Source organism: Copadichromis virginalis, linkage group LG11 (assembly GCF_057382275.1).
Source record: "Copadichromis virginalis isolate Kocher_CV1m ecotype Utaka linkage group LG11, C_Virginalis_male_GT1.1, whole genome shotgun sequence".
In the NCBI taxonomy this organism is placed as follows: Eukaryota; Metazoa; Chordata; class Actinopteri; order Cichliformes; family Cichlidae; genus Copadichromis; species Copadichromis virginalis.
The window spans coordinates 28,274,917-28,301,923 of record NC_140628.1 but is presented as its reverse complement, the minus strand read 5'-3'; the positions used below and the strand labels follow the sequence as shown (position 1 = coordinate 28,301,923).

Below are 27,007 nucleotides of genomic sequence, written 5' to 3'. Positions count from 1 at the left end.
TTGGGGGGGGGGGGAGGTCCTGGAGAATACTACACCTACAAGCTGTAAGTATCTGTGAATGACTTTTCATAAATATGCTGGTGTCACAACTGCCTAAGGATGGACTTTTTATCCTACTAACCAGGACAGTGGAGAGGAAGCTTGTTGCTCTCCATGGTCCCTTCATGTAACTTGAACCCGTTCCATCACTGCATAATGTTAAGAGGTCACAGTCACTTTACATATAGCTGTGAGACCAGTTTGGCTTTCCCAGAGGATAAAAACCGACATTGTTATCAACTTCCCTTTTCAGATCTTCGCTGCACATATGAGATCATAAAGTGATAAAAACTGTTGCAAATAGTGTGGCAACTGTTAGAGTTGCCAACAGTCACCCTCATTTTGTATGTTTGGTGATGATGATGTCCCTACTGGCTCTCAACTACAGGAAACTGCACAGTTTCCCCTGATAAGTTTTTTTTATGCAGCCACTACTTCCTTAAACTTCCCCCTTTCCCACATCTGGCCCTCCCTTTGTCCTTGTGCTCTTGCCCCTCCTTTAGTCAAGTATCAACAAGCAACCTTTAGAAGTACACGCCCCTGCAAAGCCACACTTGTGTACAAGCTTACTGTACTAGTTAAGATCAGCAGCTCAAATGGATCCACTTTGTGGGGAAGATTTTTCTACATACCTGCCCTCGTAGAGGATTTGAAGAGCCACCATGAGAATGAGAGCTGTACTGCAGTCACAAAAGGAAAGAAGCTTGGGATGGCTGTGAACACTGCTGCTGCATTGGTAGTGAGATTAATAAGGAGTGGCTTAATGCCTGTTTCTCAACATTTGGATTGTCAGAGGTAAGAAAGCAACTGGTGTTGAGTTTGTGTGGTAGATAGTCTCCATGAAGTTATGTCTCTTTCTTTCTCTTCAGTCTCAGTAATCTCTCACTATATTTGCTTTTAACCTTTTCTAATCTTTATGACAATCTGTTTTTCTCTTTCCCAGCGCTTGTGCACACCTTCATATCTCCAAAAGCTGTCATTCCTGTCTTAATCTCTTGTAACTGCCAGCAAAAATGGACCTGACTTTGTGGCAGTACCAGTTCAGGATCATCATGCTGGGCGATTCAGCTGTGGGAAAGTCCTCCCTACTGAAACGCTACACAGAGGACTTGTTTATGGAGTCCATCAACGAGACAGTAGGTGTTGACTTCTACGTTCACTTCCTGGAGGTGGAACCGGGGATCCGTGTAAAGCTGCAGTTCTGGGACACAGCAGGACAGGAAAGGTTCAGGTATGGATGATCTTTGAATAAGATATATGCAGTCTACAATGATATGAGCTTTATGTTGGAATCCAGGTAACATTTATGTCGTTTTTAATGCATTAGGCCACATTACAAGGACCCTGTTCAAAAAATGAAAATTAGAGACACTTTAGTTGTGTGCGACAACTGAACTAGGGCCTATTCCGTTCACAATGAAGTTGTTTTGCTTTGTTTACTTTCAGCTATGATTGTGTATCCACCCTGTCAGTGCCACAAGATAGGTGTGTACTGTGTACAGAAGTGCAGTTTGTGCAATACTTCTAAATGGAAGATTGAGCTCTTTTAAATGTAATATTTTCCAGGCTCAGCGTATTTAATGAAAGAACTAGGAGAAGCATGCTTCATTCTGTCTCCAAATCCTTTATTTTCCAGTTCTCCAGCTGAATGAACTGAAACAAATTGCAAACTACGCCTGTTTGCATTTAACTTCACTCTGGATGGGATCTATAATCCCATTAAGTGAACCAAAGGCTTGTCCTGTTTTCAGAAATACCTGTTTAGATGAAGTTTTCACCACCTGACAGTTTAGATGACCTTTGGTTCAATAAATCAGGGGGAACTGTTTGTATGAATGCTTGTCCAAAAGAGCTGAAGTTATACACAGCAGCTGTTAACTGCTCATTAGAACAGGACATAAATGTTGATTCTGTTTGCCAGTGTGGGTTTTTCTATCTCTCAAGATTTTTTACCCCTTTGTCTCACTTCTTTCCTCAGATCAGTGACCCGCTCCTATTACCGCAACTCAGTTGGAGGCATGCTAGTGTTTGACATCACCCATCGAGCCTCCTTTGACCATATTAAAGACTGGCATGCTGAGGTGTGCGAGCGAGTACAGCCACATAAGGTTCTGTTCGTCCTGGTGGGTCAAAAGAATGATCGAGATGCTCACAGGGAAAGGGCGGTGAGCCGAGAAGAGGCAGAGAAGCTGGCCCAGCAGCTAGGAACGCCCTACGTGGAGGCATCTGCAAAGTCTGGGCAACATGTAAAGGAGTGCTTCGAGCTCCTCACTCGACGAATCTACCAGGGACTATTGAGTGGAGAGATAGAGCTGCAAGAGGGCTGGGATGGAATCAAGTGCACTGTCCCACAGGCGCTACAGTTACAGCGAGCCAACATGCCTCAGCCAAGAACAGCAACTAAGGACAAGAAAAAGTGTTGCGGTTAAACTGTGGACATGTGGTGCCTATCTATGTGAACTCACGTGACTGTAAAAGCAATAAATAACTGTGAGCAGGTTGGATCGGTGGTGGCATTACTGTAAGGCACAAAAATCATAAAACACGCTGGTATGAAAAGTATTTTTGCACATTTTTTGTGAAGATGAATCTTTTAGAACTATAAGATGCTAGTATTTTATTTTGTGTTGGCTCTGTGAAATAAAATGGGGAAATAGGTCAGTTTAGTGTTTCATTTTTTTCTGTAACAGATATTTTTACACTTTTTGCTTTTTTGCCATCAGCAGGTCATGCGCTCGACTCCTGTTGTATTGATTATCATTTAATGAGACCGAACTTTTCACTGTAAAGCCCAATAACCTTTCCGATCTTGATATAGCTTCACCATTAGGTTAAAATTTAAGTTTGCTCAATGTCACTTGTAACACTGAGCTCAAAATATGCCTTACAAAGTACTCAAAGCTGCTAGTGAAGCTGTGGACTTTTAATAGAAAAATCTATATTCTGTATTTATAAGAGAAATATGGTAATTCTCTCTTTAGTGAGATGCCAGCTCCACAGCATATTACGCTAATGGACTTATGAGGTCATGGCTAACCTCAGTTCAGCTGGGGCAGAGGCTGTAATATGACAAGTTGTTTGTTCTTTTCTCTAATTTGTCTAATGGGTGCTAAAGATGTAATTGTGTCACAGTCACAATTATTCAAAAGTGAGAGAAGAAATGAACAAATCTAAATTATTGATTTCTCTACCTCGAAACCCGTACACTGGTAAAGTGGTTCCACCGGCTTGAAGGTTGAGGAGGCGAGGTAGTCTGCACAGCTCATGCCCACACAAAGACATTACAAATAGCGGTTTGCAAGCAGGTTTATGACTTTGAGGGGTCAAAAGTGATAGGATTGGAGCCACTGCTCCACAAAGGTATTCTGTATTTTCTTTTCAATTTTTATATTCCTATATTGTTTGTTCTGCCAGTAACTGGCAGCTATTAAGGTACTTGGTCCCTTGGTTCAGATTACAAATATTGTCTTGAGCCTTCATTTGTCTCTTCAGTTATTCTTATGAGCCTGAACAGTTGTCTTGTAACATGACTAGTAAACATCCTGCGAGGAACTGGTTGTCTGTAGGTGTTTCTGTGGAAATTCATTAAACTCTCAGGTGCATACATTAAATTGGGGTTTTCCCCCAGTGTCTCTGCAACTAAAACAAGGTCATTAAATGATGGCTGGTAGCCATCTGCTGTTTCTGAATATCTTTCTTTATCCTTGGTTGGCTGCAAGTATGCAGGAAGTCCATTTAATCACATCTGAGCCTTTGTGGTGTATTAATGTAATACATAGTGTGGCAATTTCACATCTACTAGGTAGCTGACTAATAAATGTGAAACAGCATCTCAGATAATTAACATATCCATGTAATTTGACCAACTTAAGTCTGGCAATACATACACCATACTCCAACCTTCCGATTGGTAATTTCAGTCATTAATTTCTTACAATGACAATTTCTTCCATCTGAAGTTTGGAAAATTGCATCCAAATAAGACAAAGTAAACAAAAGAAAAATTAAAAACCAAAACAATATGCTAAAAAATGTGTTAAGGTTGGTGTAGTAGTTTACACCTGAATTAACTACAAAAACCTATAAAGAAGTATAATGATAATCATTGCACAAATTGATTCAATAAAAACAGAGGAGTCCCAATCAGTCATTTACTTTACTTGCAATATATCTAATCTAATGATAAATCTCTAATGAGAAAGGTAAAACCAAGTATTTTAGGAAGGCACGTGAGTCAGGTAACACTGACATCCAAGTAATGAACGATACCAAGAAAGTATTTTTATTGACAAAGATGCAATGGAGTTCTGCCAGGTTTAGCTTAATGGCAACAATACAGAATCAAACATACAAAGACCACTATTGTGCAATGACTCTGGCAAAACACATAAAACTTACAGAGCTATGACAATGAAACATTAATGTCAAGAAAAATACATCCACCAATACCACCTCTCTATTTTAGTCAAAAAAAATAAACAAACAAACAAAAAAAAAACATCCCAGTTGACAGGAAAATAAAAGAGAATGGGGGGGAAAAAAAAAAAAAAAAAAAAAAAAAACCCACAATAGGTACATCTTAGTCGTGCTACTTTTTGGTTGTCTTGCGGATCAGCGCCATTCTCTGAAATGAGAATAAATGAAAACAATTAGGCCCAGTGTTCATCATAATACAAACCAAATTAACCATACTGACAAATATAACATCAGCAGTTATTCTACCATTTACAGTAATCTAACATGTGCAGCAGAGGCAATCGCTCACCTGTTTGTGGGCCTCTGTGGTACAAGCCTTCTTGAACGGCCGGATCTCATCTGAGCCATAACCAGGAATCCACATGTTCCACTGGCGCTCTGAGAAAAGCAATGCACAATGGCAGCAGGCCACAGACTTTAAAAGGCTCATCGGGATTTACAATAGATATTGATATCGAAGTGATCATATCTGGCAAATAACCCAGTCTATAAGGAAAGATCTAATTTCCATCTCATTTTCAAAAATTGATATATACATGTTTTTTTTTTTTCTTTCAAGGCTTTTACAGTAAATAATTTAAACTCCCTCTGTGATATTCAAACTTATCACAGAAAGCACATAGTTTACCTAACATTTATCTGAAACCATCTACAAATATTAAATTAAGTTCTTATCATTAATATAATTTAAGTGATAAAAAAATCAATTCATACCAGACGTTTTTTATGCATATAAAGTCTGCTAAATCACCTTGTGCTCTCAAAGTAACAACAAAATTTGAATATAAATAGCCAACAAATGATAGCAGCAAATAAATAATTCAAATCAAATTCTCATAAGGCATGTAGCACTGAATTAAATATAAGCCTTGATAATATTTCTGTAAACAGCTGCCAACCAATAACTGCAGAATAAACATTCTTACGTTTTTTGTGAGAGCTCAAGGCACACAGTACAACCTGACAAAATAAAGAATGACCCAATCATTCAAAAACGTCACAAGCAACTTACCTAGATGTAACTGAACATCTTTCACCTCCAAGGTGTTGGACTTGCGGTGGCGTGCCAGCTGACAGGCTGCCGTCACTACACTCTCTATAAAATCATCCGCAATTTGTAGCAGCATCTGAGAAGAAAACAGGGATTTTGAAAACCAGACAGCGAACTGAAGAAACCATCCGTTTCACTATAGCTTGGATACCATCATGTTAACAGCATTAGGCAAGTTTTAATTGCAGATGATGAAAAAATATGTAAATGTTATTCAATACAGAGAAGATCAAAAAAATCTTGCACAATTTATTTAAACTACTGACAAACCTCCTCAACGTCCTCATCCAGCTGCTCATTTGGGTCAATCTCTCTCACCAGGTCCTGCAGCTTTTTCTTACTTAGCACCTGGGAAAAAAAGAAGATGCATCCATCATCCTTTAACAAAAGCTAATGGGTGCAGTTGTGTGGTCTGCATAATACCTTAGTGATAGTAAGAGATAGAGATGGCACGATACCACTTTTTTATGTCCGATACCGATACCGATATCATAAATTTGGATATCTGCCGATACCGATATGAATCCGATATAGTGTGTTTTAATCAACAAAACTGTTTTTTAAATATCTTGCTGCATTTTGTATAAGTTCATACTCAAGTTTAAAACAACAACTACACTAAAGCTATTCTGTTATACCTGTATGCAAAAAAAAATATTTCATAGTTCAGCAATACTGATCAATCTAATAAACTTAAACCTACACCATCCTCCCTATTCTGGTATTTTAAAGAGTACTTAGCATAAATATTAAGCAACCTAACTAATAGGGTTCCAACTCCCAGCAACAACAAAAATAAATAAATAAAAAATAGGGAACCACCCCTCACGCTCCACCTCATGATGCTTAATCGACGTAATCAACCTTAATTTGATGCAGTGTGAAAAAAAATGCACAGAAATCAATTATTTTTCAAGAAATATTAAATAGATTCAACATCTTTCTTCAACAAAATTGCAGACTGCACAGATGGTACCTTCCCAAAGGAAAAAGTACTATAGCTTACTAGGGTATATTAGACTTAACAGTTACTATATACAATAATGGACTTCTATACATTTTACATCAGATTAAAACTTTGGGTGTAAGATTCAGATAAATATTAAATAATTAAAAGCTCGACATTTTAAATGAGAATAAGAAAGAAAAGTATGTCTTTGTGCCCTCTTTTCCCAGTTAATGCCCTATCGGCCCCCCTGGCTAAACTTTGCTAGATCCGCCCCTGCACAGTTACCAGCCGTCAGCTACGTAGAAAAAGATCCTGGTGTAGAAAGTAATAATAAATAAATTCTAACAACAGCTGATCAAGCTTAAACGTGCTGCTGTTGTTCAGCCGCTGGTTTCCTCTGTCTGGTGCAAAGTGGGCCAAAAGCAAACAAGAGACACGGACTCGCGACAGAAAAGCCGATCAGCTGATCATTAAGCAGTTTCATGATTGAAGTAGCAGCCGGAGAGCGAGAGGCAGTCGCTCGTTAAGCTTAACGCAGGAATGCTTTACAAACATTCAGAGATGGACTTACACACTTGCTTTACTTCTCTCGGGGATAACTTTGTCGGAGATGAAATGCCGGGTTGCTAGCGAAGCTCCAAATGCTATCCAGACCACCTACAGGTCCCGCATGCCACAGCCGCTCTATCACGTGATGCCTACTGCTCCGACGTGCTAACGTTCTGAGGTGAGTTACGGCGTGTTGCAAGTTTTGTGAGGTGCTTTCGTGATATTTAATGGATCGGATTAAATTTTTTATTTTTCTCCGATATCCGATCCAGTAATTTAGGTCAGTATCGGACCGATACCGATACGTAATATCGGATCGGTCCATCTCTAGTAAGAGATAAAAAATAAAATGAAAAAACACAATACAACACAGTTTTCTCACATTTAAAGCAAGGAGCCATAAGTTTTGCACTGATATTTTCATGATATTTCATGTAAAAAACAACAACAAAAAAACCCCAAAAAAACAAAACAAAGAAAAAGAAAGAATCTTCATGTAAAACAAAATACACTCTCAATCTTTTGCATTTTAAGAGGTGAAGTCAGTAAGTTATTACACAGATCCTGGCTTTGGTTCTACTAAGCAAAAAATTAACTAACCTGAGAGCCTTCTGGACTACTTCTACCCGCAGGGCCTGGTGGCAGACCCTTAACCACTGTCACAGTGCTGTTAGCCATGCTGGTGGCTAAAGGAAAAGCAGAGAGACTCTGAAGCGTCACTGCGGGGCAAACCAGTTGTGGTAGGTCTCTCTCGAACCCTCAGCAGCAAGTTGAACTCAGATGTGATGAATTACCTCTTTACCAGGACCGCAGCCGTGAATCTGAAATTAAAAGTCACAAATTAGAGTTACTACAGAAATTAATCACAGGTTGATCAAGCTGTTTAGGCTGAATGTCAGGACATTCATAAAAAATCCTTGTATCATCGTCTTCTTTGGCAAAAATGCAGAGTTTATGTCTTTGAAGCCTCTCAATTCTCAGAGCTTGAAAAAGGGGCCAACTGTCTTTGGGTTTGTGAAGCCAGACCTTCCATTTAAGAGGCTTCTTCAGTTCTAAGTCAAAGGAGCTTGCAAAGACAAATGGTGGGATGTCCAGGTATTTAACCCGTACTAGCGATCATCCCCTTTGGAGGTGGTCCTTAGAGTCGTTGACAGACTACTGATCATGAGCCAAAGTGTCAAAAAAAAGTGCGGGTCATTTCCATCACTGGGGGATAAGGGCAAAACTACTCTTGCCCACTCCATCATGTGACCTATTGAGGTTATGACCATCTACACCCACTGTGAACGACCATTATTGATATAATTAGAATGTCAGGTATCAACAAACTCATGATGATGATAATGGCCCACTCCTTTACTCACACCTTGGTTCATGTGATGAGTCACATTATTAATAGTGGGTTAACGACTCTCAGGACCACGTAAAGGGGAAAATTCCTGGGATGTCCCACCTTTTCTTTTTAAAATTGAATAAGACTCTTGGATTAAACGTCTTCAGAAACCTAAAGAAGTCCAGTTGCTTTCTTTATTAAAGCTCTCAAGACTTTCCTGGTTTTAAAGTAAAAAATAACACGAAGTTTTACCATAAAACCCGGTGCTTTATATTTACAATAAAGGGCCTTTTAGCGATAGTTGACTTTACTTATTGTTTACAACATTTATTAATAACTCTACTACCTTTACAATACCGAAAGTATGCATAGACCCAAGCCATGCAACTTAGCCGACAAACAATGGCATGGGTTTACTGAAAACATTAATCGAGTTAGTGAAAAATACGACACTCAAAATATAAAAACAACAGATCATAGATTAATCATGGCCGTGGAGTTTCACCGAATAAAACAAACAATAAAAAACACACCGAAGTTTGCGCTAACATTGGTGCTAAAAACAATAGCGGCTAACGTTAGCACCGAATCCGGTGGAGAATCTATATGGAGGCTAAATCTTAAAACTGTGCGTTAAATTGTCAACTTACTCAGTTAAACAAGCACTATCTGTCCATCCTTCGGCGTTGCTGTGATGCCAAATTTGTTGTTTGACACAAAAATCGTCTCTCACTTTCCCCTTTGGGTAGCTGGAAAAATAACCGAGGTTTCCTTTCAATACTTCCGCTTTGTTGATCTCCGTTTCCTGTGGGCGCCGCAGTCCTGGGTCCTCTACTTTGCCACCTGCTGGATGTTTCGTGGAATTACAACAACAAAAAATTGATCTTTTAATAAAGAAGCGTTGCTTTCTTTAGTATCTACACGAACTAATTTTACTAAAAAATAAAAGTTTACATGCTTCTAACAATAGTTATAATTCTTAGTTATAATATATATAATAATATAATAATAATATTTTCATCACATAACTTATATACTTATTCCTTTCCCTTCTGCACAATACAGTGCAAAAGTCTTGAGTCACCCATATTTTTAAATACATATTTTATTCTATTTATTATTCATTATTACATTATGTTTATATATTTTATATTCTGTTCTCAAGGAGTTGCTTTCTTGTAATTCTTTAAAATTTAATCGAGCAATAGTTCTCTCATTTTCATTTTTTTAGTTCTTTCTTGTTCGTTTTCACTTCAATCATTGCACCTGAACATTTTCAAATGATTATTGTGTGATTGTGTGTTTGTTTTGGTTTTTATTTGTTTTCTTTTATACTATTAACACGGATATTATCATTGAAGCAAAAAAAAAAAAAGAAAGAAAAAAGGAGTTTTTCCTTTCCATTGTCCCAGGCCAACACGGTTGTTCATAAAGGGCCATCTGATTGTTGGGCTTTTCTCTGTTTTCTCTGTATTATTGTAGGGTCTTTACCTCACAAAACAAAGCGCCTTGAGGCAACTTTTGTTTTGATTTGGCCCTGCAGAAATAAAACTGAATTGAAGTAAAATATCAGATGAAACTGGACAAGCAGAAGACAAAAGAAGAGGTGGTGGGTCCAAAAAGTTTCATCCAGCATATGAACAGTATCTGAAAGTCATGTCCTCAAGAAACAGAAGTCCAGCAAGAGAGATGTGTTTGGAAAGATGTATCTGGACCTTCAGTTGAACCATCTACTGTTCACTGAAGCCTCGTCAGAAATGGTCTCAGTGAAACAGGGAGAAAAGGCTGAGGTATGACAAATTACACAAAATTTATACAGAAAATCAACGACAACACGTCTTATAAAGTGATGAATCAGAATCTGAAAAATTTCATTCCTCGTCAATATGTACAGTGGAGGTCAGGAGAGCGATACAACAGTGAGTGTCTCAGCCATCTGTAAAACATAGTGGATGCTCTGTCACGGTTTGGGGCTGCATTTCAGCCAGTTCGTTTGGGGATTGTATGAAAACTGGTGGAATTATGAACACAGAAAAGTAGAACACAGATTTTGATCCACCATGCAATACCATCTGGAAAGTGTTAGCAATTGATCTCAATCACACTACCAAATGCAGTGAAAAGCCCACCATAATAGAAACACAAAGAACAGAGTTCAGGTTGTGTTGAAGAATAAAGAAGGAATGTATTTAATTTTAAAAACGTTTGCTTTATTTTAATGTATGTTTGTACGTTTCAATAAATCAACTGCACCTTTTTCCCATTTTCCCAGCAAAATATAAAGTAATGAGAAGTGGCTCAATAATTTTATAAGACACTGTAGTCTCTCTTTTTTTTTAAGTAATATGTTGTTTCAAGGCCAAAAATCTAACAAAACATTTCTTTGTTGTTGCTTTTTACTTTATTGGTGTTTTTATTCATCCGCAGTGAACAAATACACAGTAATCTCAAAATATTGCGCACAATATCCCCAAACCCCATGAATGTCCACTGCCCATTTACACCACGGCCACCATCGCTAATAATAACAATAAAAAACATGCAATAAAAACATTAAACCATGAAGTGTTTGACAACATATGCAGTGAAACGGCAATGATAATGAATTACCAATCACTCCCTCAGGGCGCTTTTTAGGGAAAATGGATTTTTATGTTTATCCAGTTCATTCTACTAAATGGAGACATAACAGCACACGAGAGCAAATAACATTTTATAGGATTTTGACAGGTAGTCTCTTTGCTCGGCTGTCTTGCATTGTTTTTAACGAGCTGTCTGCGCGTATTCAGATAACTCGAACATGTGTAGGTCAGCGCATCTGAGGCCCACAGAGTCTGCGGTTCATCTCCGGTTAACAGCTAATCAATCAAAGGTCAGAGAAAATGAAGCGTAAAACGCTGTGCTTCCCCGGTTTTAGATAGCACGCTCTGCGGTAACGTGTCACAAGTGCTTTCACATTCCGATGAACTTGAGCAGCAAAACACCGACCTCAACGAGTTCAGACGTGACAGACTCCACCGCCCTAAGAGACAAGTGACGCACCGCGAAGTGAATTTCATTATTGGAGCAGCAGCAGCGGTCCTTGTTTTGTTCACTGAGTTTACACTGCGTTCACTTTACAGTGTTTCTTGTGTATGTGACAAATGAGTCACAACATATTCGTAACTAGACTCAGTAAGTCGTGTATTTATGGTTTGGTGTTGACTGGTTGTTTACTTTTTTAAATGCTGGCTGGATTTTCAACTTTTCTTCGAACGCGCTTCCTGAAAATCACACGAAGAAGAAAGCCACACCTACACCCTCCTATACATAAATACTGAGCAAACTTTCATTTCGAGAAAGTGCGCAGGAGCCCACGACGTGTTCTCAGATATTTGTGTTGATATTGTTTTCCACAGCCATGAAAGCGCTTCTTCTTGCTGCAGTGGTCTCCCTGATTCATGGCAGTTATGGTAAATATTTTTCATATTACTCATGGACTTTTATGCGGTTCTCTCAAAGAGCTGAATATTATTTGCTCGTCTGTAATGAGATATTGGTTTAATCTTTCAGCGGGGTTCTGGTCTTCCTTTTTTCATAAATATATTCATACAGCTGAAGCCCCTGGGCTTCGTGTGGCGTCTGCTCGCCTGTTTGTCTCCTTGTCTGTGTGTCTCTTAGTTGATCTGTTCTCTTGAGGAAAGGCTTTGTTTTCCTCTTCTGTCACACTGATAGGTTTTCCCTTGCGACACACAGAGTGAAACAGGAAATATTGTTAGAATTATCGAGAGACTAACGCATAAGAGCAGCTAAATGTTTTATGTAGAGTGTGCGGAGGCCAGCCTCGCATTCAGTTCTTGTGAAAAAAATATGTAAACCATGTTATGCAGCACTTCTTGCCTGAAGTGAAAGAGAATCAGTCTCTGTTATCAACAGTATCCGTCAAGTTGAAAAACCTGTTGGTCATGTGCTTGTGGTGTTTTTTTGAGTACTCCAAGGTTCTCCGGGAAGAAAGCTGTTTTGAAAGCAGTGCTCAGGAGGTACACCCACCTCCGCAACCTCTCACTTAATCATCTGTTATGTCTGTCCACATGCAGCGTCTTTGGTCATCAAAGGGCCAACTGAGCCAGTTTTGGAGGGAGACACGGTCACGCTGGAGTGTCTATACACAGACTCCGACCTGAACATCAGCCAGGTCCACTTTGAGGTCTACTCCAAGGTGAGCTGGAGGAAGATGGGTGAAAAAGGAAAAGAGTGCACTTGAAAAATATCACGATGTGCATGTCACAGCTCTGTTTGTAACGTTGGAGATTTTGTATACCTGAGAAGGAGCTCACTGCTATGATTCATTACTGTTCCTAAATTTCGTTTTTCAAAATAAAGATTAAACTTTCTTATAACTATCAAAAGTTCAGTAAACATTATCACTTCATAACATGTAACTCCTAAAAATGATCCACCACAGTAATTCCCAGTAATGACAATGATTATGTAACTTTTCCTCCTGAATATGATATTTCAAATGTAATCAGATGGCTGCAAAGTAATAATTCAAGACACGTGACTTTTATTTTTTTTTATGTTTAATTAAATCATTTTTAAATCACTAGGGATGTGATTACTATTGTATAACCTTAGACTGCTAATGTGTATAACTATCATATTAATTTATTTTCTCTGAGCTTATGTAAGCTCAAAGAAGTATTATGCAGCAGAGAATTTTCATTACTGAAAAGTAAATGTAAAAGAAGACCTCTCTTTTTCTTTTTCTTCCCCTTTTTCTCTTTAACAGTACATGCATGGCTGGCGTCCCGTTATGGAGAGATATTGGTGCTTCTACTCACTGAAGATCCAGCAGCTCGCAGACACGCTAGTGCTGTCTATTCCCCATGCAGGAAGGTACTACGAGGGGCCCTACCGCTGTGTGTCCAATGACGAAAACGTGACCGAGCCAGACAACTCCTCGCAGCCCCTGTCCTTCAAAGTGCATTGTGAGTGTGTCGGGTGGCGTGGGTGGGAGCTGTGAGGAACAATGACTCTGTGACGCTGTGTTTTCCTTTTGACAAATAATTAACCTTAGATCGTTATAGCGTCTGTGTGTGTGTTGTACATGTCAAATAGGCATCTGCAAAAATCTAGATAAATATGTGAGTAGAAAATAATGCATGGTATTGCTGAATTTCACTTTCAGTAAGGAAAACACAGGACAATTTGAGATTACTAGTATTGCTAACAAAGGGACGAGGATAAAACACCTAAATATACACCGGTAAACAGTCTAAAACGATTGAACAGATAAACTGCGAAACCAATTTCCGTCATATTTCCCACCCAGCAGGAGGTAAAGACAATCTTTCAGACACTGTGGACACAGCTCTCTTCACAGTGAGGGATAGAAAAACATATTAAATATTAATAGACATATCTATACAATGGCACTGCAGAGGTTGCACAACAAAAACAACAGGAAGTAGAGCTCCGATGCAAATATGTACTCTTACCTACGAAAGATTGACCGCAGTTGTTTTATTTTTTTTTTCCATTCGCTTCAGATAAACAGAGCCGTGTCCCCAGCGGGGCGGCTCCAGCTTTAAGGTATCCGTTATCAATGCAAAGCTTCAAGAAATGTCATTCATGGCATAGCTAGTCAGATTTTCAGTGCCCTCTAACTTCTCAGTGGCCATCGAATCGACCATAATGTTGTTTGATAGGCTCCTCAGCCTCACAGGGGTGATCAATATGAGGAAAAGATTAGAATGGACTGTAGGACCGAAGGAGAGAGAGGAGGAAAGAAGCCAAGAGCTGGATGGACGTGGGCCATCTATTGAGATAGAAGAGAAAATGAGCCATTATTCACAACATTGCCTCTCTAAAGACTTCAATAAGATGAAGCCTATTATCATTATTATTGACCGCTTGGTACAGTCTGTACCACAGGGAGGCAATCAAACTTGAGCATTTATGCTCAAATATACTTAAAATATCTGAGTGTTTACCAGCTGCTGCCACTGTAAACATATGTTCAGTTACGGCCTGAACGGTTGACAAAGTTGTTTCAGCTTATATTAAATTTCCTGCTTCATTAATGCCCGATCACACGTTCTCATTCCCGACTGCGTCTTAGATATGGGGGAGCTGTCACTGTCCAGGGAAGGCTACACCGGATACCTGGGTACCCCACATGAGCTGAAGGTGCGACTCGGAGACGACGTGGTGGTGAAATGCTCTGCCAGCTCATCAGAGGAGCCGAGCTACTTCTGGTACAAAGAGGTGAGAAAGCCTCGGGAGCGTGCACAGTGGCTGTGCCCTCATTATGCTTTTGGAAACTTGTCATTCTCTCTCTCACCACTCTCTCCCTCCCGCTCAGTTTGACCTTTTTTTTTTTTACTGTCCTGTCTTCTTCCATTCTCACCCAGTCTCTGCTGGCTTCTTGCCTTTGTTCAAGCACTCTCTTAGTTTTCTCTCCTCCTTTTCTGTTTCCCTTTCTGACTTTGTCAAGCCACTTGTTTCCCCTTGCCCGCCGTCTTTCCATCCCCTTCACAGAAGAAGTGCTCTGTATTTAAGTGACCGGTTGGCTTGGGCACACCACTCGCTGGGGATTGCAGCTTGCCCACTTACAGAGGATTAATAGTTTAATGAGGTCTAGACAAGAGCCAGTCAACCTGAAAACAATTATGCGGATAGATTTCTAATGATTTTTTTTTCCAGTGTTTGGTTAACCGGCATTGAATTATTCAACTGGGCTCTTTGCTGAGCGAAGAAACTCTTGCCCAAGGGAAATTAAGACATCGCAGTGTAAAATGCCAAACTGACAACTGGCATGGCGTCCAAGAATAAGTTGATGAGTCAGGAAATACACCGAGTCTTCACAGTGAGAAAATTATATTATGCTTTCAAGGTGTCAAAATCGCAACTTGTGTAAGAAGTGTAATGAAGCTATGCAACTATTAAGACATCTAGGGACATGTAGACACACTTGCCAAGTTTCCCGTTTTGTTATTCCTCTTGATAAGTTGGCTTAGGGTTAATATGCTTGTTAAAGGGTCACTGCTAATCCGGGTTTTAAATGAGCTTACAAGTCCAAATCCAATTCAGTGGACATTTTATGCTGTTAATACTGTTTGTCTTCCACATGATCATATGTAATACTTCAAGTTTTTTTGTGGTTATTTAATGTACAACACTGTCACTTTGATGAAGACTAATAATTATAACCAGTAGAAGTGACAGTGTATTGTATGTGCTCACAAATCACTTGGGACCATTAGAAAAAAAGGAATTACGCATTCAGGGAAATAATACGACCAAACAATATGTTCATGTCACAGTTTGTGTGTGTGTGTGTGTGTGTGTGTGTGTGTGTGTGTGTGTGTGTGTGTGTGTGTGTGTGTGTGTGTGTGTGTGTGTGTGTGTGTGTGTGTGTGTGTGTGTGTGTGTGTGTTTTTCTGTCTGTGTCTGCAAGCCCACTGTGTGTTTGACAGAAATGGATGTGGGGTAGAAAGTGGCGTACAGTTTGACAGACAGCCGCCGTGGGCACATTGGCCCCCGGTAATGACAGCAGGACAGAGGCAGAAACAGGCCACTGCTTTGGGAGCCAGTGGATTTGCATACAAAATGCTGCTTTGGCCAGACCTGGCCTTTATGGGAAATCCTCTTAATTCAGATCCATTCAAATTGAAATGGACTTTCTTGGCAGGAACTGTAGCTCCCAGGAGCCAAATCATTTGCATGGTGTAATGTTTTTTTTTTTTTTTTTTAAACTCTCCTCCACGCTCATTTGTTTTTCAATCCTTGTGTTTGGCCTATTATTTGTTTCCTCCCATGTTGGGCTCTATCTCATAATAGTGCTGCTATTTCTGTGTCAACAATTCATCCTTCTCCCTTGCCATCTCATTATGTGTTGTGTTAACAGTGTGTTGTTGCAGCATCATTCTTTGCGGATGATGGTGTTATCTGGGTTATTGACTTGTGGTGATGTGTGTTCATTCATTGGGATTATTGCTCAGGTAAATACGTTTGATTTGGGACTTTTGGGGGCTGCTCTCTGAGGATCAAACACCCGCTGATATTTCTGTCTTTCTGTCCCATTACCAGTCCATCTGTTTCTTCCAGTCTAGATTTCACTTGCTCTCATTTTCCATCCTTGCACAAGTCTGCCTAAAAACGATTCCCCTTTTTCTCTTCTCTTTTTTTTTTTTGTCACATGGCAGTATATGTTCTCTGTTTCATCTTTTGCGCTCAGCTAAGTGCAGTTTTAATTTGTATGTGTTTAGCTGTTTGTCCTAAGGCTGCGAACAGTCTGGTAAATAGACATATTTTCCTCCTTTTTTCATTCTGTTTTTCTCCACCGTATGTCTTTCTCTCTCAGGGAAGTGACTGGGTTCTGCCCTCTTCTTCACTGAAACTGTCAAAATTGAATGCGATGGATGAAGGACAGTACACTTGCTCTGCTAGGCATCCATCTGTGGAGTCCCTCAGCAAGAGACGCACTATCAGCATTACTGTACTGCCGGGTAAGAAAAGATTTACCTGGGTGAGGCCTTTTGTCCTTTGTACTGATTTTTCTACATTTCCTCTTTCTGAAAACTAGCTAAGGTTTCCTTGTAACTGAGGGGAAATTTCATCCATCAATATTAAACATCCCCTGAGCAAAAACAAAACTAAATATTATGTTCCATTTCCTTTTCGCAGTCAAATATCACCAGAAAGGTCAGGTATTAGGATACTTTTACGTCAGCAGGAGCATATGCAGAAGTTGTCAGATACGAGACGCCAACCTTTGATGCTTTAAATTTATGGGAAGTACAGTACAGGCTTGAGGTTTAATGTATCTGAAGGAGAAATTACAAAGAAATATGAAAAAGGCCACATCGCCCCAACAAAGACATTTATTAAAATACCTCACGTTAAAAAAAAAAAAAAAAAAAGGGGGGGGAACAAAGTCCCAAAAGAAATTACCTCTAAAATGTCAAACATGTAAGAAGGTCATACCTGAGGATATAATACATTTTAAATATCATAAACAAATGGTAATAGTACAACTGCCTCGACTTTAAAGGATAAGAGGGTAATTATAAGAAGCTGTGGTTTTACCTGACCTTTGATTCCTTTTTTTCTTTTGACTGAAATATCAAGTGATGGTGTGTAAATGAAGAGCTCTACTGAAGAGTTGTGAAATTTAGACATTATGAGCCATTTTCCCACTGTTACATCTAAAGTCCTATAGTCCCTTAGACATCATACATATACATAATGTACAAATGACGGTATAATATATGACGACAATAACTGACGAATCAGAAAGTGTAAGATTTTGTCAGCTCTGTATGCAAAAAAGTTAGGACATTAAGGCAATGGTTTGAAAATTGCTTCAAGTTTGGGTTTAGTTAAAAAATGAAATGATTCAGTATAAGAAGAGCATCACAGATGCCAAATCTTTCATGAGTAGAGATGCGGGAGGGGTTCATCATTCATAAAACTCAGCAGTCAACATAAAATTGCAAATAATTTGGACGTTTATCATCTGAAATCCAATACTGAATTAAGTTAGGGTCGTACTCAGACACGCTGCACTAAAACCAGACATGATTCTGTAGTAGAAATCATTGCATACGCTCAGGAAGAGTTTTAAAAACCATCATCAGTAAACATAGTTTGCAAGTTAAAACTCTACCATGCAAAGAAATGAATTTACAAATGAGGCACATAAATGATGCCAAAATCTGGTTCACTGAATCAAAATGAAAAATTATTTTTGACAATTGTGGTCACCACATCAAATGGGAAGGAAGCACTAAATTCGCTTTTGTTCAATTCAGTTGTATTTGTTATCAGCAAGCACTTGGTGACAGTGGGAAGGATAAACTTCTGGCAGAAACAGGTTGTGACCGGTTGAAAAGTGAGGGAGGAAAAGGGAGAGTATAGAGAGATGAGGACAAAACAAACCATGTAAAAGAGTAGACAAAATGCAATGACATACAGAAGGGGTGTATAAATATATCAAGAGTGAAAGGAAAAATTGCTCAGAAACTCCCCCAGCAGCCTGAACCTACAGAAGCACAACTAAGGGATGGTTCAGCCTCACCTGATCCAGATCTAACTCTATAAGCTTTATGAAAAAGTAAAGTTTTAAGCCTAATCTTAAAGGTAGATCTATCTCCCCACAGCTTTTTATCAGTGCACAGTGGAGCATTAGTTCCCATCGCATGGGTAACATTAAAGTCTGTAAAGATCCTTGAAGCCTGACCGTGTATAATGGTTTTAGAGCAACACATGGTGGCAACCAGATGACTTTTTCAGGAAACAAAGACGCTGCTAAACCACATTCTGCACATTACAACAGCATGACTATGTAGTAAAAGTACCCAGGTGTTAAGCTGGCCTGCCTGCATCTCAGACCTGCTATTCATTACAAAAACAAACAAACATTTAGAACATTGTTAAATTAAAAGCCCAACAGTTCAGGGAGACCCTGTGCAGCCGAAATCCCATAACCAGAAAAAAAGTAAAAAACATTTGCTTTAAAAACAACACTTGGTCTCTTTAGAGTGTTGTTAAGAGACAGGTAATCCAACACCATGCATATAAACATGAAGTTGTTGTTAGCAATAAAGTGATATAAATCTTTTATATTTTTCCAAATATAAAAACAATCAAAAAAATCAGTTTACTTTAGTTTCATTTGCAAATCAATGCATTCTTGCATGCATTCACATTGTACTCAGCTTTAGGTATTTAGGCGCTTGCACAGTCTCACTTTGCCTTTGTCTAAAATCTGCATGATTGATAAGTGATTTTTTTTTTTTTAAATCTTATGAAACATGATGGTTGCTTTCAAGTACAAAAGTAATTCCATTACAACATTATAGCTAATCCAATTAACAGAAACTCATCAGTCTTCATCGTCTTCATTGCTGATCTGTGAATGATTACAAACTGTTAACACACTGCAGTGTTTAAATGCTATTCTCTCACCCAGTAGGAGCTTTATAGTTCCAATAGTTGAAATTATGCAATCTGTAAAAATGCAATTAAGCCAATAATAATAATGGATTGGATTTATATAGCAAGGCACCCAGAGCGCTTTACAATGCCACTATTCATTCACTCTCGCATTCACACACTAGTGGAGGCAAGCTACAGTTGTAGCCACAGCCAGAGACTGACAGAAGCGAGGCTGCCATATCGCGCCATCGGCCCCTCTGGCCAGAACCAGTAGGCAGTAGGACACAACAACCAGGACAGAGAGCCCGGGGATCAAACCGGGATCAAACCGTGTTGCCTCCAACATGTATTTGTTGTTGCCTCCAATACTCGTAATCTTAATTTTTCAGTGTTTACTTTATCCGCAGCTCTAAAGGCTGGATTCAGAAAAATCCCTCTTTTTTTTTTTTCCCCCAAACATTACCATTAAATTGGGAAATTGTGCACATAACAGGGCCGATCAGCCAGTTCTTGCAAATTGTAACAAGCAGGCTTCTTGAAGATCAGCGCTGCGTATAAGGCTGTAACAGTTTGAACTGTGAGGAATACAGTCTTTTCTATCACAAACAAGCATAAGGTTGCCTTTAGAAGCTTCGCCTGGAGGCAGAATGTGAATACTTTTGCTGATTTCGCATTCCGTGTGATACATGTTTTCCTTCATGTCTGTCCCACAGAGGATGCCCACTGGTATGAGACAAGTGATGGCCGTCTCATGCTGATGATCTCGGCAGTAGCTGTAGCTCTTGTGGTGTTCATCCTCTCGATGATTGTATTCCTGTGCCGCAGAGCCAAAGAGACCAAGACCAGCAAGGGACCCATGTAAGAAACAACTGCGTGTTTGTGTCTTGTCATCTTAAGTCTTCACTTTTTAGATGTGATCTTTTTAAAGCGTGTTTACAATTTGATGGATTGTGTGTCTTCAGTGCAAGAGAATGTTTGTGCTTGTTTATCTAGTCACCCTCCCCCTCCTGTTACCCAGAGGATAGCTTTTTAAATGATTACAGCAATTTCCACAAAATTTCACTCTGTCTAGTGTGATATCATGTGAACCAAAGTCATTTCAGTCACCGTGTAAGTGTAGGTGTGTGCGGCAGTGTGCACCTTGGTGTATGCTTCACTCTCTGACTGTTCTCTCAAAAGAAAAAGAGAGGATGGAAAAAAAAAAAACTTTACATATGTGCTGACTTCCACCTATTTGAAAAGGCATTTACCATCATGAATATTAAATTCAATCTCAGAAGCCCTGATCCACTTGACCTCATCCTTGATCTTTTTCGTCCTCCCTTTGCTCCCATGCGTTTCCACGCACTTCCTACTCGCCAAAGGCTCGGGCTTATGACAGTAGGTTAAATTCTCTGTCTAGTGTAAAAGTATAAAGAAGGCTACAGCAATTATAAGGAAATTAGTGGAACTCCCATTAATCGTGAAAGCTGACAGTGCCTTAATGTGCACCGTGACCCAATGTAGCTTTACCCATTAACTTCTTTTCCATGTAGATTAAAAAAAAAAAAAAAAAACAGTTACAAAAGGCAGAATTTTCACAAGATTCTGCAGCAATCAGAAGTTCTGCATGTTTGTAGTGGCCTAAAAACAACTACTAAACTTTACAAACCTGTGCTGAGTATACAAGCATGTGTGTACAAATAGATACAGATAAGAGAGGGAGAGGATAATGTACTTTCATATCAGCAGCCAGGTGCGCTTCCAGTGCTTGGTTCTAGTCTATAATTTCCTCACTTATACCTTTCGAGCACCTACTGAGAGATCGATATACTGATAATCATGCTCGTCTTTCTTCTCCTTTCTTCCTCTCTCCAGTGATGACCGGTCTCAGAAAAAGCCGATCTACAAAGCAAGCTCGGAGTCCCTACCCTCCACTTGCGGAGACAATCAACCTCTGGTGTAACTGCAGAGGCAGGTGGAAGGAGAACGGATGAAAGGATGGAGCGAGAGATGGAGTTGTTGTCCATAAAAAAAATAAAGAATGTCATAAAGCAGTAAATGGGTATATTGGGAGACATTATAGGGCAGAGTACAATAAAAATCAGCAACAAGCGGGGTATTTAAAAAAACAAAACAAAAAAAATCAACTGAAGGGCAAGTGATTGCTTTAGAGATGCCTGAGCAGCTTGGCTTGTGAGCGCACGCTGCAATTCTGCATCTTGGACAGAAAGGTGGGCAATTTTCCTTTCATGTATACTGCAGTGTGAAAAATGGCAGGCTACGTTCTTAGAAAATGATGATGAGGATTCTACTCGCAGCGCTATAAAGATGCTCCATTCAGTTTTCTTCTTTTAGTTGCACACATAATTGCTCAGCTGTGTATTGTGAATGAATCGTTTGGGTGATAGGACAAGGTTTTATGTTGTTGATTTGTTTCTCTTTCAACCTTCATGTTTTCCAAAGCAGAACCAGCTCAAAGCGTCTTCGAGAAGGTTATTGTAATCTCTTTACTGTGACAGCTCTCAAGCACATTGCACTCGGATATTTAATTTAATGTAGTTGGGATTTTCTGTGGTATTAAATGGCTTTCAGAAAATATTATTTACCATCCTCCAGTGTGCCATTGATTTTGTTCCATTTAAGAGACACTAAAGGGGGTGAGGAGTATTGACAACATGGTAAGAGCCGGACATGCATGCTTGCTTGGCCGCACATCCTCTCCATCCAATGCCATCTCAAGCTCGCATCAGCTTGTTTACCAACCTTCCTCTTCGGTCTGAAAGACCTTACTTTGAAGCGATGACCTTTACTCAGAGTACTGTGCATGTGCATTCTTGCCTCTATTCCCATCTGCCCGTAAGCAGAGAACTCAGCCCTCAGTCAGTTTGTATACACGTGTATGGACTTGCATTCACAAACTAGAAACACTCATAATGTGAATAATCGCATTGGCAAGTAACCTTGAAAGCTTTCCCGTCAGTTGTAAGGGCAGACAGTGTTGGCCATTACAAGTAAGTTCTATTTTAACTAGACTAGATTAGTCTTCTCTGTCTCCCACCCAACCCCTCCCCAAAAAAAGCATCACAGACTACAACTTCATCTTTTTAATTTTCTCCTCTGTTGCCTTGTAACCCTTAACGCTGTGCCTCACCACCACCACCACTGCTTATTACCATAACCGTGCTCATAATGCTGAGAATTTCATTACGCTTGTCTGTTGAAGTTATGTTGGGTTTTATGCGGTTTTTATTATCGTGTGTGGTTGACCGTAGGCCGTTGTTAATAATGGGCAAAGCGGCAGTTTAACACTGACACTCCATTAACGGGTGCATGCGCCACAGAGCACAGCCAGGATAATGTTATTAAACTGATTATTCAAGCCCCCTGTACAGCTCAGCTCTGCAGCAGCAGCCTTCCTTTGTTTAGCATTTTACAGACTCCTTGTATTTCTTCTCCAACTCTACAAACTTCTGCTTGCTTTATGTCTGAGGTCAACCCAAGGAATGTGGAAGCATCAGACAGGGAGACTATAACCAAAACAGAAAGACTTAGGGGGGAAAGAAACATGCTTCATAGTGGGGGAAAGAAAAAATACAATGTTGTGAATTTAAAATGCTCTCCTGAATGTTAAATGCCAGTGAGCACCATTTCGTTTTGGCCTTTGAGTCAGTCATGAGTAAATCATTCTGTGCTCCCTTGTGGATTTTGGTCTGGGGGCTTCTGATGTGTGGCCAAAAAAAAAAAAAAGAGACACAAAATTATGTATCAGGAATTTCACACACTGGAGCTTTCCCTGAGGTACAATGCTCTGGTCGGGAGAGAGGGAAGTGAAGTTTACAGTGACATTTTGACCTTGACAGTGTCTCGATGGATAAAGCACCGGACAACAGCTTAGGTGCTGTGCAGTGCATACAGATTTCCTAAAAGTGTTTTGTCTGGTGCACGTAAGGTCCTGTCCGGATAAGGATGCAGATCTGTACTGTGGCATTAAAGCTAAATAGCTCCTCACTTATGTCCGCAGTTTGTCAAGTACCCTAGCTGCCCTTAGTGCACGCAAACCAATATCTAAAGGTGACTTATACCAAACGTGACACCGCACTGACTAATGCCTTACAGTGCCAGGCATTTGTAACACTGTGTCATTGACTACTGCTGTTCCCGTCACGGTCACTTGAGTTTGTATGTGCATTCTGCATATGTTGTGTCAAATGGCTGAAAATGAAGGAGTGGAGTTCGCAAGAGAAGCAGGTGTTTTCCCCTCATTACTTCCTGACAATGCCCCATCTGGTGCGGGGGAGCTGCTGCCACAGACTCCCTGCCAACCCGGGAACAAACACTCGCAGAGAGGCTGACAGGGAAAAATGGGATGGGATGGGAATTGGGAAATGAGTAGGGCAGATATTATCCTCGCCAAACAACAAGGTTAAAACTTGTGTCGAGTAATAAGATCTCTCAGTGGAGAGACCCCAAAGCGGGGACCTTAAGATCTAACACAGATCCATTAGTACAGGTTAGCTAAGGGGTAAGAGTTCAAAGCAACTTTATGGGAGTCAAGAGTAGAAATATTAATATTAATACAGACTGCCCAGGTGCTCTGGCTGCTTGAACTTTCCTGACTGTTCAAACTAAACTGACCAAAGTGTCTGGAGGACTTGTCAGAAGAGGCGGAAGCAGATTTAAGACGTGTGACGTGCCATCCCTGCAGTTACCTGAGAGGGGCGCCAAAGACACAGTTTCAAAAAGATGCCTTCAAGCCGTGGATGCTATAAGTCCATAGTAAACACTAGATTAGAGGGGGGACAAAAAGAGATGTGGAGAGAGAAACAATTTTCATAATGGACCAGCGCTCTCTGACTGGAAAACACAATTATGGGCAAACTGTGGCCGCAGCATGAGGGTAAAGTTAAAGAGCCCCTTTAGCACGACCTAATAAGCCCTGACTACAGATGATCAGAAACACCGGCTCATCCTTAGCCCAAGTTTTTGTTCCGAGCTATTACCGTCATTGTAAACGGTGATTTAACAGCTTACACTCAGGTCTGTTTCTTGTTCTTCTTGATGAGTCCTATGCACATTAATTGGATTCAAAGCAGCCTCTGCAACAGAATTGAATCTCAAACTACCCAGAGGCTACTGCTTGGACTGATTTGGCACTGAGTTTCACGGAGTTTCTACCACCAAATAGCCAAACAGTAATTTCAAACGAAGTGCCATCTTTCAAATGATCGCGTTTCTTAAGCTGCGTTTCCCTCCCTACAGTCAACTTTACATTTTTTGCACCACTTGTCCCTAAATTTGAACAATAACAACCATTCATTTCCGTCATCTTAATCAGCGTGCCTTGCATCTTTTAAGTCCTTGGGGTGGAATTTGAAATAAATTGGTTATTTGAGTCGGAAAATTAATGCTGGTTATCAATCACATTTAGCGCGAATTGATTTCAATTAACTGGAAGACGCAGCCCCTCTTGCCTCCCCGGCTCTCCTCCTGGATAGCCCATTCCTTTTTTTAAACCCAGCCCCTTGCTCACATCCGCACACCCCTCCACCTGCTCCTGCTCTCTGCAATTGGCTAGAAAGACATCCAGGACCGCCCAATTGGCAAGCTTTACAATATATTTACAATGTAAAGTAACCAAGAAAAACCGGCCAAGCCGTCATATTCGGGGATTCAGAGGGAGAGAAAGTGGGTGTGTATGAGAGGGGAGCATTACTATGTAAAGACCTGCTATTACGCTCGGAAAGCCTAACAAAGCACACATTCGTTCACGCACAGTCGCACGCGCGCGCCCTGTCACACACACACACGCGCGCACACACACATAGACGCTAAAGGCGCTGTCGGAGGGTGAACCTGCGGGTTCATGTCACTCTGATTTCTCAAAGGAAGAGGAATATTAAGAAAGATATCAGAGGGGAATACCCGCGATGGCTTTCGCGACCGTGTGGAACTACTGCGTCCCTCTAACCATCGTAACAGTGGCTTGGCTGCTCAACACTGGTAAGGCTCAAATGAAAGTGAACGAATGTGATGTGAATGGGAAGAGTGTCACGCCGTCTCGATGTGTTTGGGGTTTTCTGTGCAAGTTTATCTAAGTCCTCTAAGTAGAAGCTGAATAACGCTTAAAATGCACCGGGTCCACTCTGACTTACTGTGCACTTGGACGGGAAGGAGGAGGAGCGCACCACGGAGCAAAACACGTGCAGATGTGCCAGTTTACTGTTGTTTTGTGGACTGGTGTTAATATTTCTCAGTGGGTAATTAGAGTCAATGCCCTTTGCGGAAGCCGGGGCTGTATTGTTACATGGATATGAGTCATTGTCTTAATCACATGTCGGAACTGCTACGCTGGGAAGACCCCTAAAATGTCAAGTCGTTGAAAAGAAAAGTGAAAGGTGGCCACTTTTTTTTGACCATGCATGAATATTTAATGAAAGAAGCCAATGCTCTCTCAACCCTTGTGCGTCACAGAATTTACATTTTCTCCTGATGTTGGGATTCATTTTATTACAGCTGTTGTCTGTTTCGGAATGGGAAATGGGAGCCTGTGACTTATGCAGCCTGTGAATGCAGCGACACACACAGAGCTCCGATTAAATATTCTCATAGAACACACGAGAGCTCATAACAAATGCCCGCAGTGGACCAGACATGTCTCAGACACACCAGCAGCGGCAGTGCTGTTTGTTACTGCTTTTATATTCTGGAGAAGGGTGAGGGACTGTAAAGACCTTTGAGCCTCCCCCTTATCAGCTAAAATAACATCTAACAATGCTTTACAGCAACTTGTAACAGTACCTGTAGTGTTTTGTATTGCTTTTATCACCGTCACTGGAACACTTCAGGTTGGGATAGTCCTGCTTTACTTCTTTTACACAGTAGTTGGCTAGTTATGGTCACTCAGTAGCTTCTTAAGTGCCACATTTGCAAAATATGGGGATTTGGATTAGCCTCTGAAGAACTTCAGCTGGATATCTTTGTGGGATTTGTTTGGATGCAATTTGAAATAAAACTTTCAAAAAGAAAAGTCCATCTGAAGCCTCTGTGATTTTGACTAAGGAGGATTGATGATGACAATGTGCACATAAATGTTGCTCTGCTGGTTTGTGTCCTGTGGCTGTTGCACTCTGTGACCCCTTGTTTATGTTGTCCTGAGGCAGTGAAATAGTTAAGTGCTTGGTGAGGCATGGACACACTCAAACCTGGACGGTGCTGTTATGTTGATGTCTCTTGTATACAAGAACTACCTTACCAAAGCCATTTTTGTGGCTGCACTAATACCGACCTCACCAGAGCCAGTATATTGATAGATATTGATTTTTTCCTTTGGAGAAAGTGTGTGTGTTTGTGTGTATGTATGTGTTTAATGAACACTGGGTGGTTAAGGTATGCATGAGCTATAGGTATTTGTATGTTGTTCTCACTGTGTATGGGGTTTGTGTTTGTGGGTTTGGGCACCCATCTATGAATATGTGTGTGTGTTGCAAGTATGTGCTTTACATTAGTGTGTGTGCATGGGCGTGCGTGCTGCGTACAGTGCAGGGTTTTGCCTAAGCTGCAGGCAACCTCAGCTGGGGGCTGCTCACTGATCACTGTCATTAATCTAGCCTCTGACAGGGGCTGAGAGAGACAGGAGGCTGGGGAGTTTAGGGGTGTTACAGGCATAAGGTCGGTGGAGAAAGGAGGGAGATGAGGTAGAGTAAAG

General features: G+C 40.4%; 4 protein-coding genes across 4 annotated transcripts in view; 3 read left to right on the top strand and 1 right to left on the bottom strand.

Annotated features, from left to right (window-relative positions):
- Positions 1-141: 141 nt before the first annotated feature.
- On the top strand, positions 142-3,602 carry rab42b (RAB42, member RAS oncogene family). Its single transcript, XM_085471847.1, has 3 exons — positions 142-834; positions 983-1,270; positions 2,018-3,602. Exons 2-3 carry the CDS (start codon positions 1,053-1,055, stop codon positions 2,466-2,468), a joined length of 669 nt encoding a protein of 222 aa, XP_085327973.1. The 5' UTR covers positions 142-834; positions 983-1,052; the 3' UTR covers positions 2,469-3,602.
- Positions 3,603-4,295: 693 nt separating this feature from the next.
- taf12 (TAF12 RNA polymerase II, TATA box binding protein (TBP)-associated factor) lies at positions 4,296-9,211 on the bottom strand. Its single transcript, XM_085471843.1, has 6 exons — positions 9,048-9,211; positions 7,665-7,885; positions 5,837-5,914; positions 5,528-5,642; positions 4,805-4,893; positions 4,296-4,663 (listed from the first exon to the last, which is right to left on the bottom strand). The coding sequence occupies exons 2-6, from the start codon at positions 7,740-7,742 to the stop codon at positions 4,628-4,630; spliced, it is 396 nt and encodes a 131-aa protein (XP_085327969.1). The 5' UTR covers positions 7,743-7,885; positions 9,048-9,211; the 3' UTR covers positions 4,296-4,627.
- A 2,277-nt stretch (positions 9,212-11,488) lies between these two features.
- On the top strand, positions 11,489-21,912 carry LOC146698944 (CD166 antigen). Its single transcript, XM_085471842.1, has 7 exons — positions 11,489-11,849; positions 12,474-12,595; positions 13,169-13,367; positions 14,501-14,646; positions 16,745-16,889; positions 20,034-20,178; positions 21,178-21,912. The coding sequence occupies exons 1-7, from the start codon at positions 11,798-11,800 to the stop codon at positions 21,263-21,265; spliced, it is 897 nt and encodes a 298-aa protein (XP_085327968.1). The 5' UTR covers positions 11,489-11,797; the 3' UTR covers positions 21,266-21,912.
- Positions 21,913-24,930: 3,018 nt separating this feature from the next.
- cadm4 (cell adhesion molecule 4) overlaps positions 24,931-27,007 on the top strand; it is a 251,887-nt gene continuing 249,810 nt past the window's right edge. Inside the window, exon 1 of the mRNA XM_085471839.1 lies at positions 24,931-25,302. Within this exon, the coding sequence (XP_085327965.1) occupies positions 25,230-25,302 (73 nt within the window). The 5' untranslated portion in view covers positions 24,931-25,229. The remainder of the gene's footprint in view (positions 25,303-27,007) is intronic.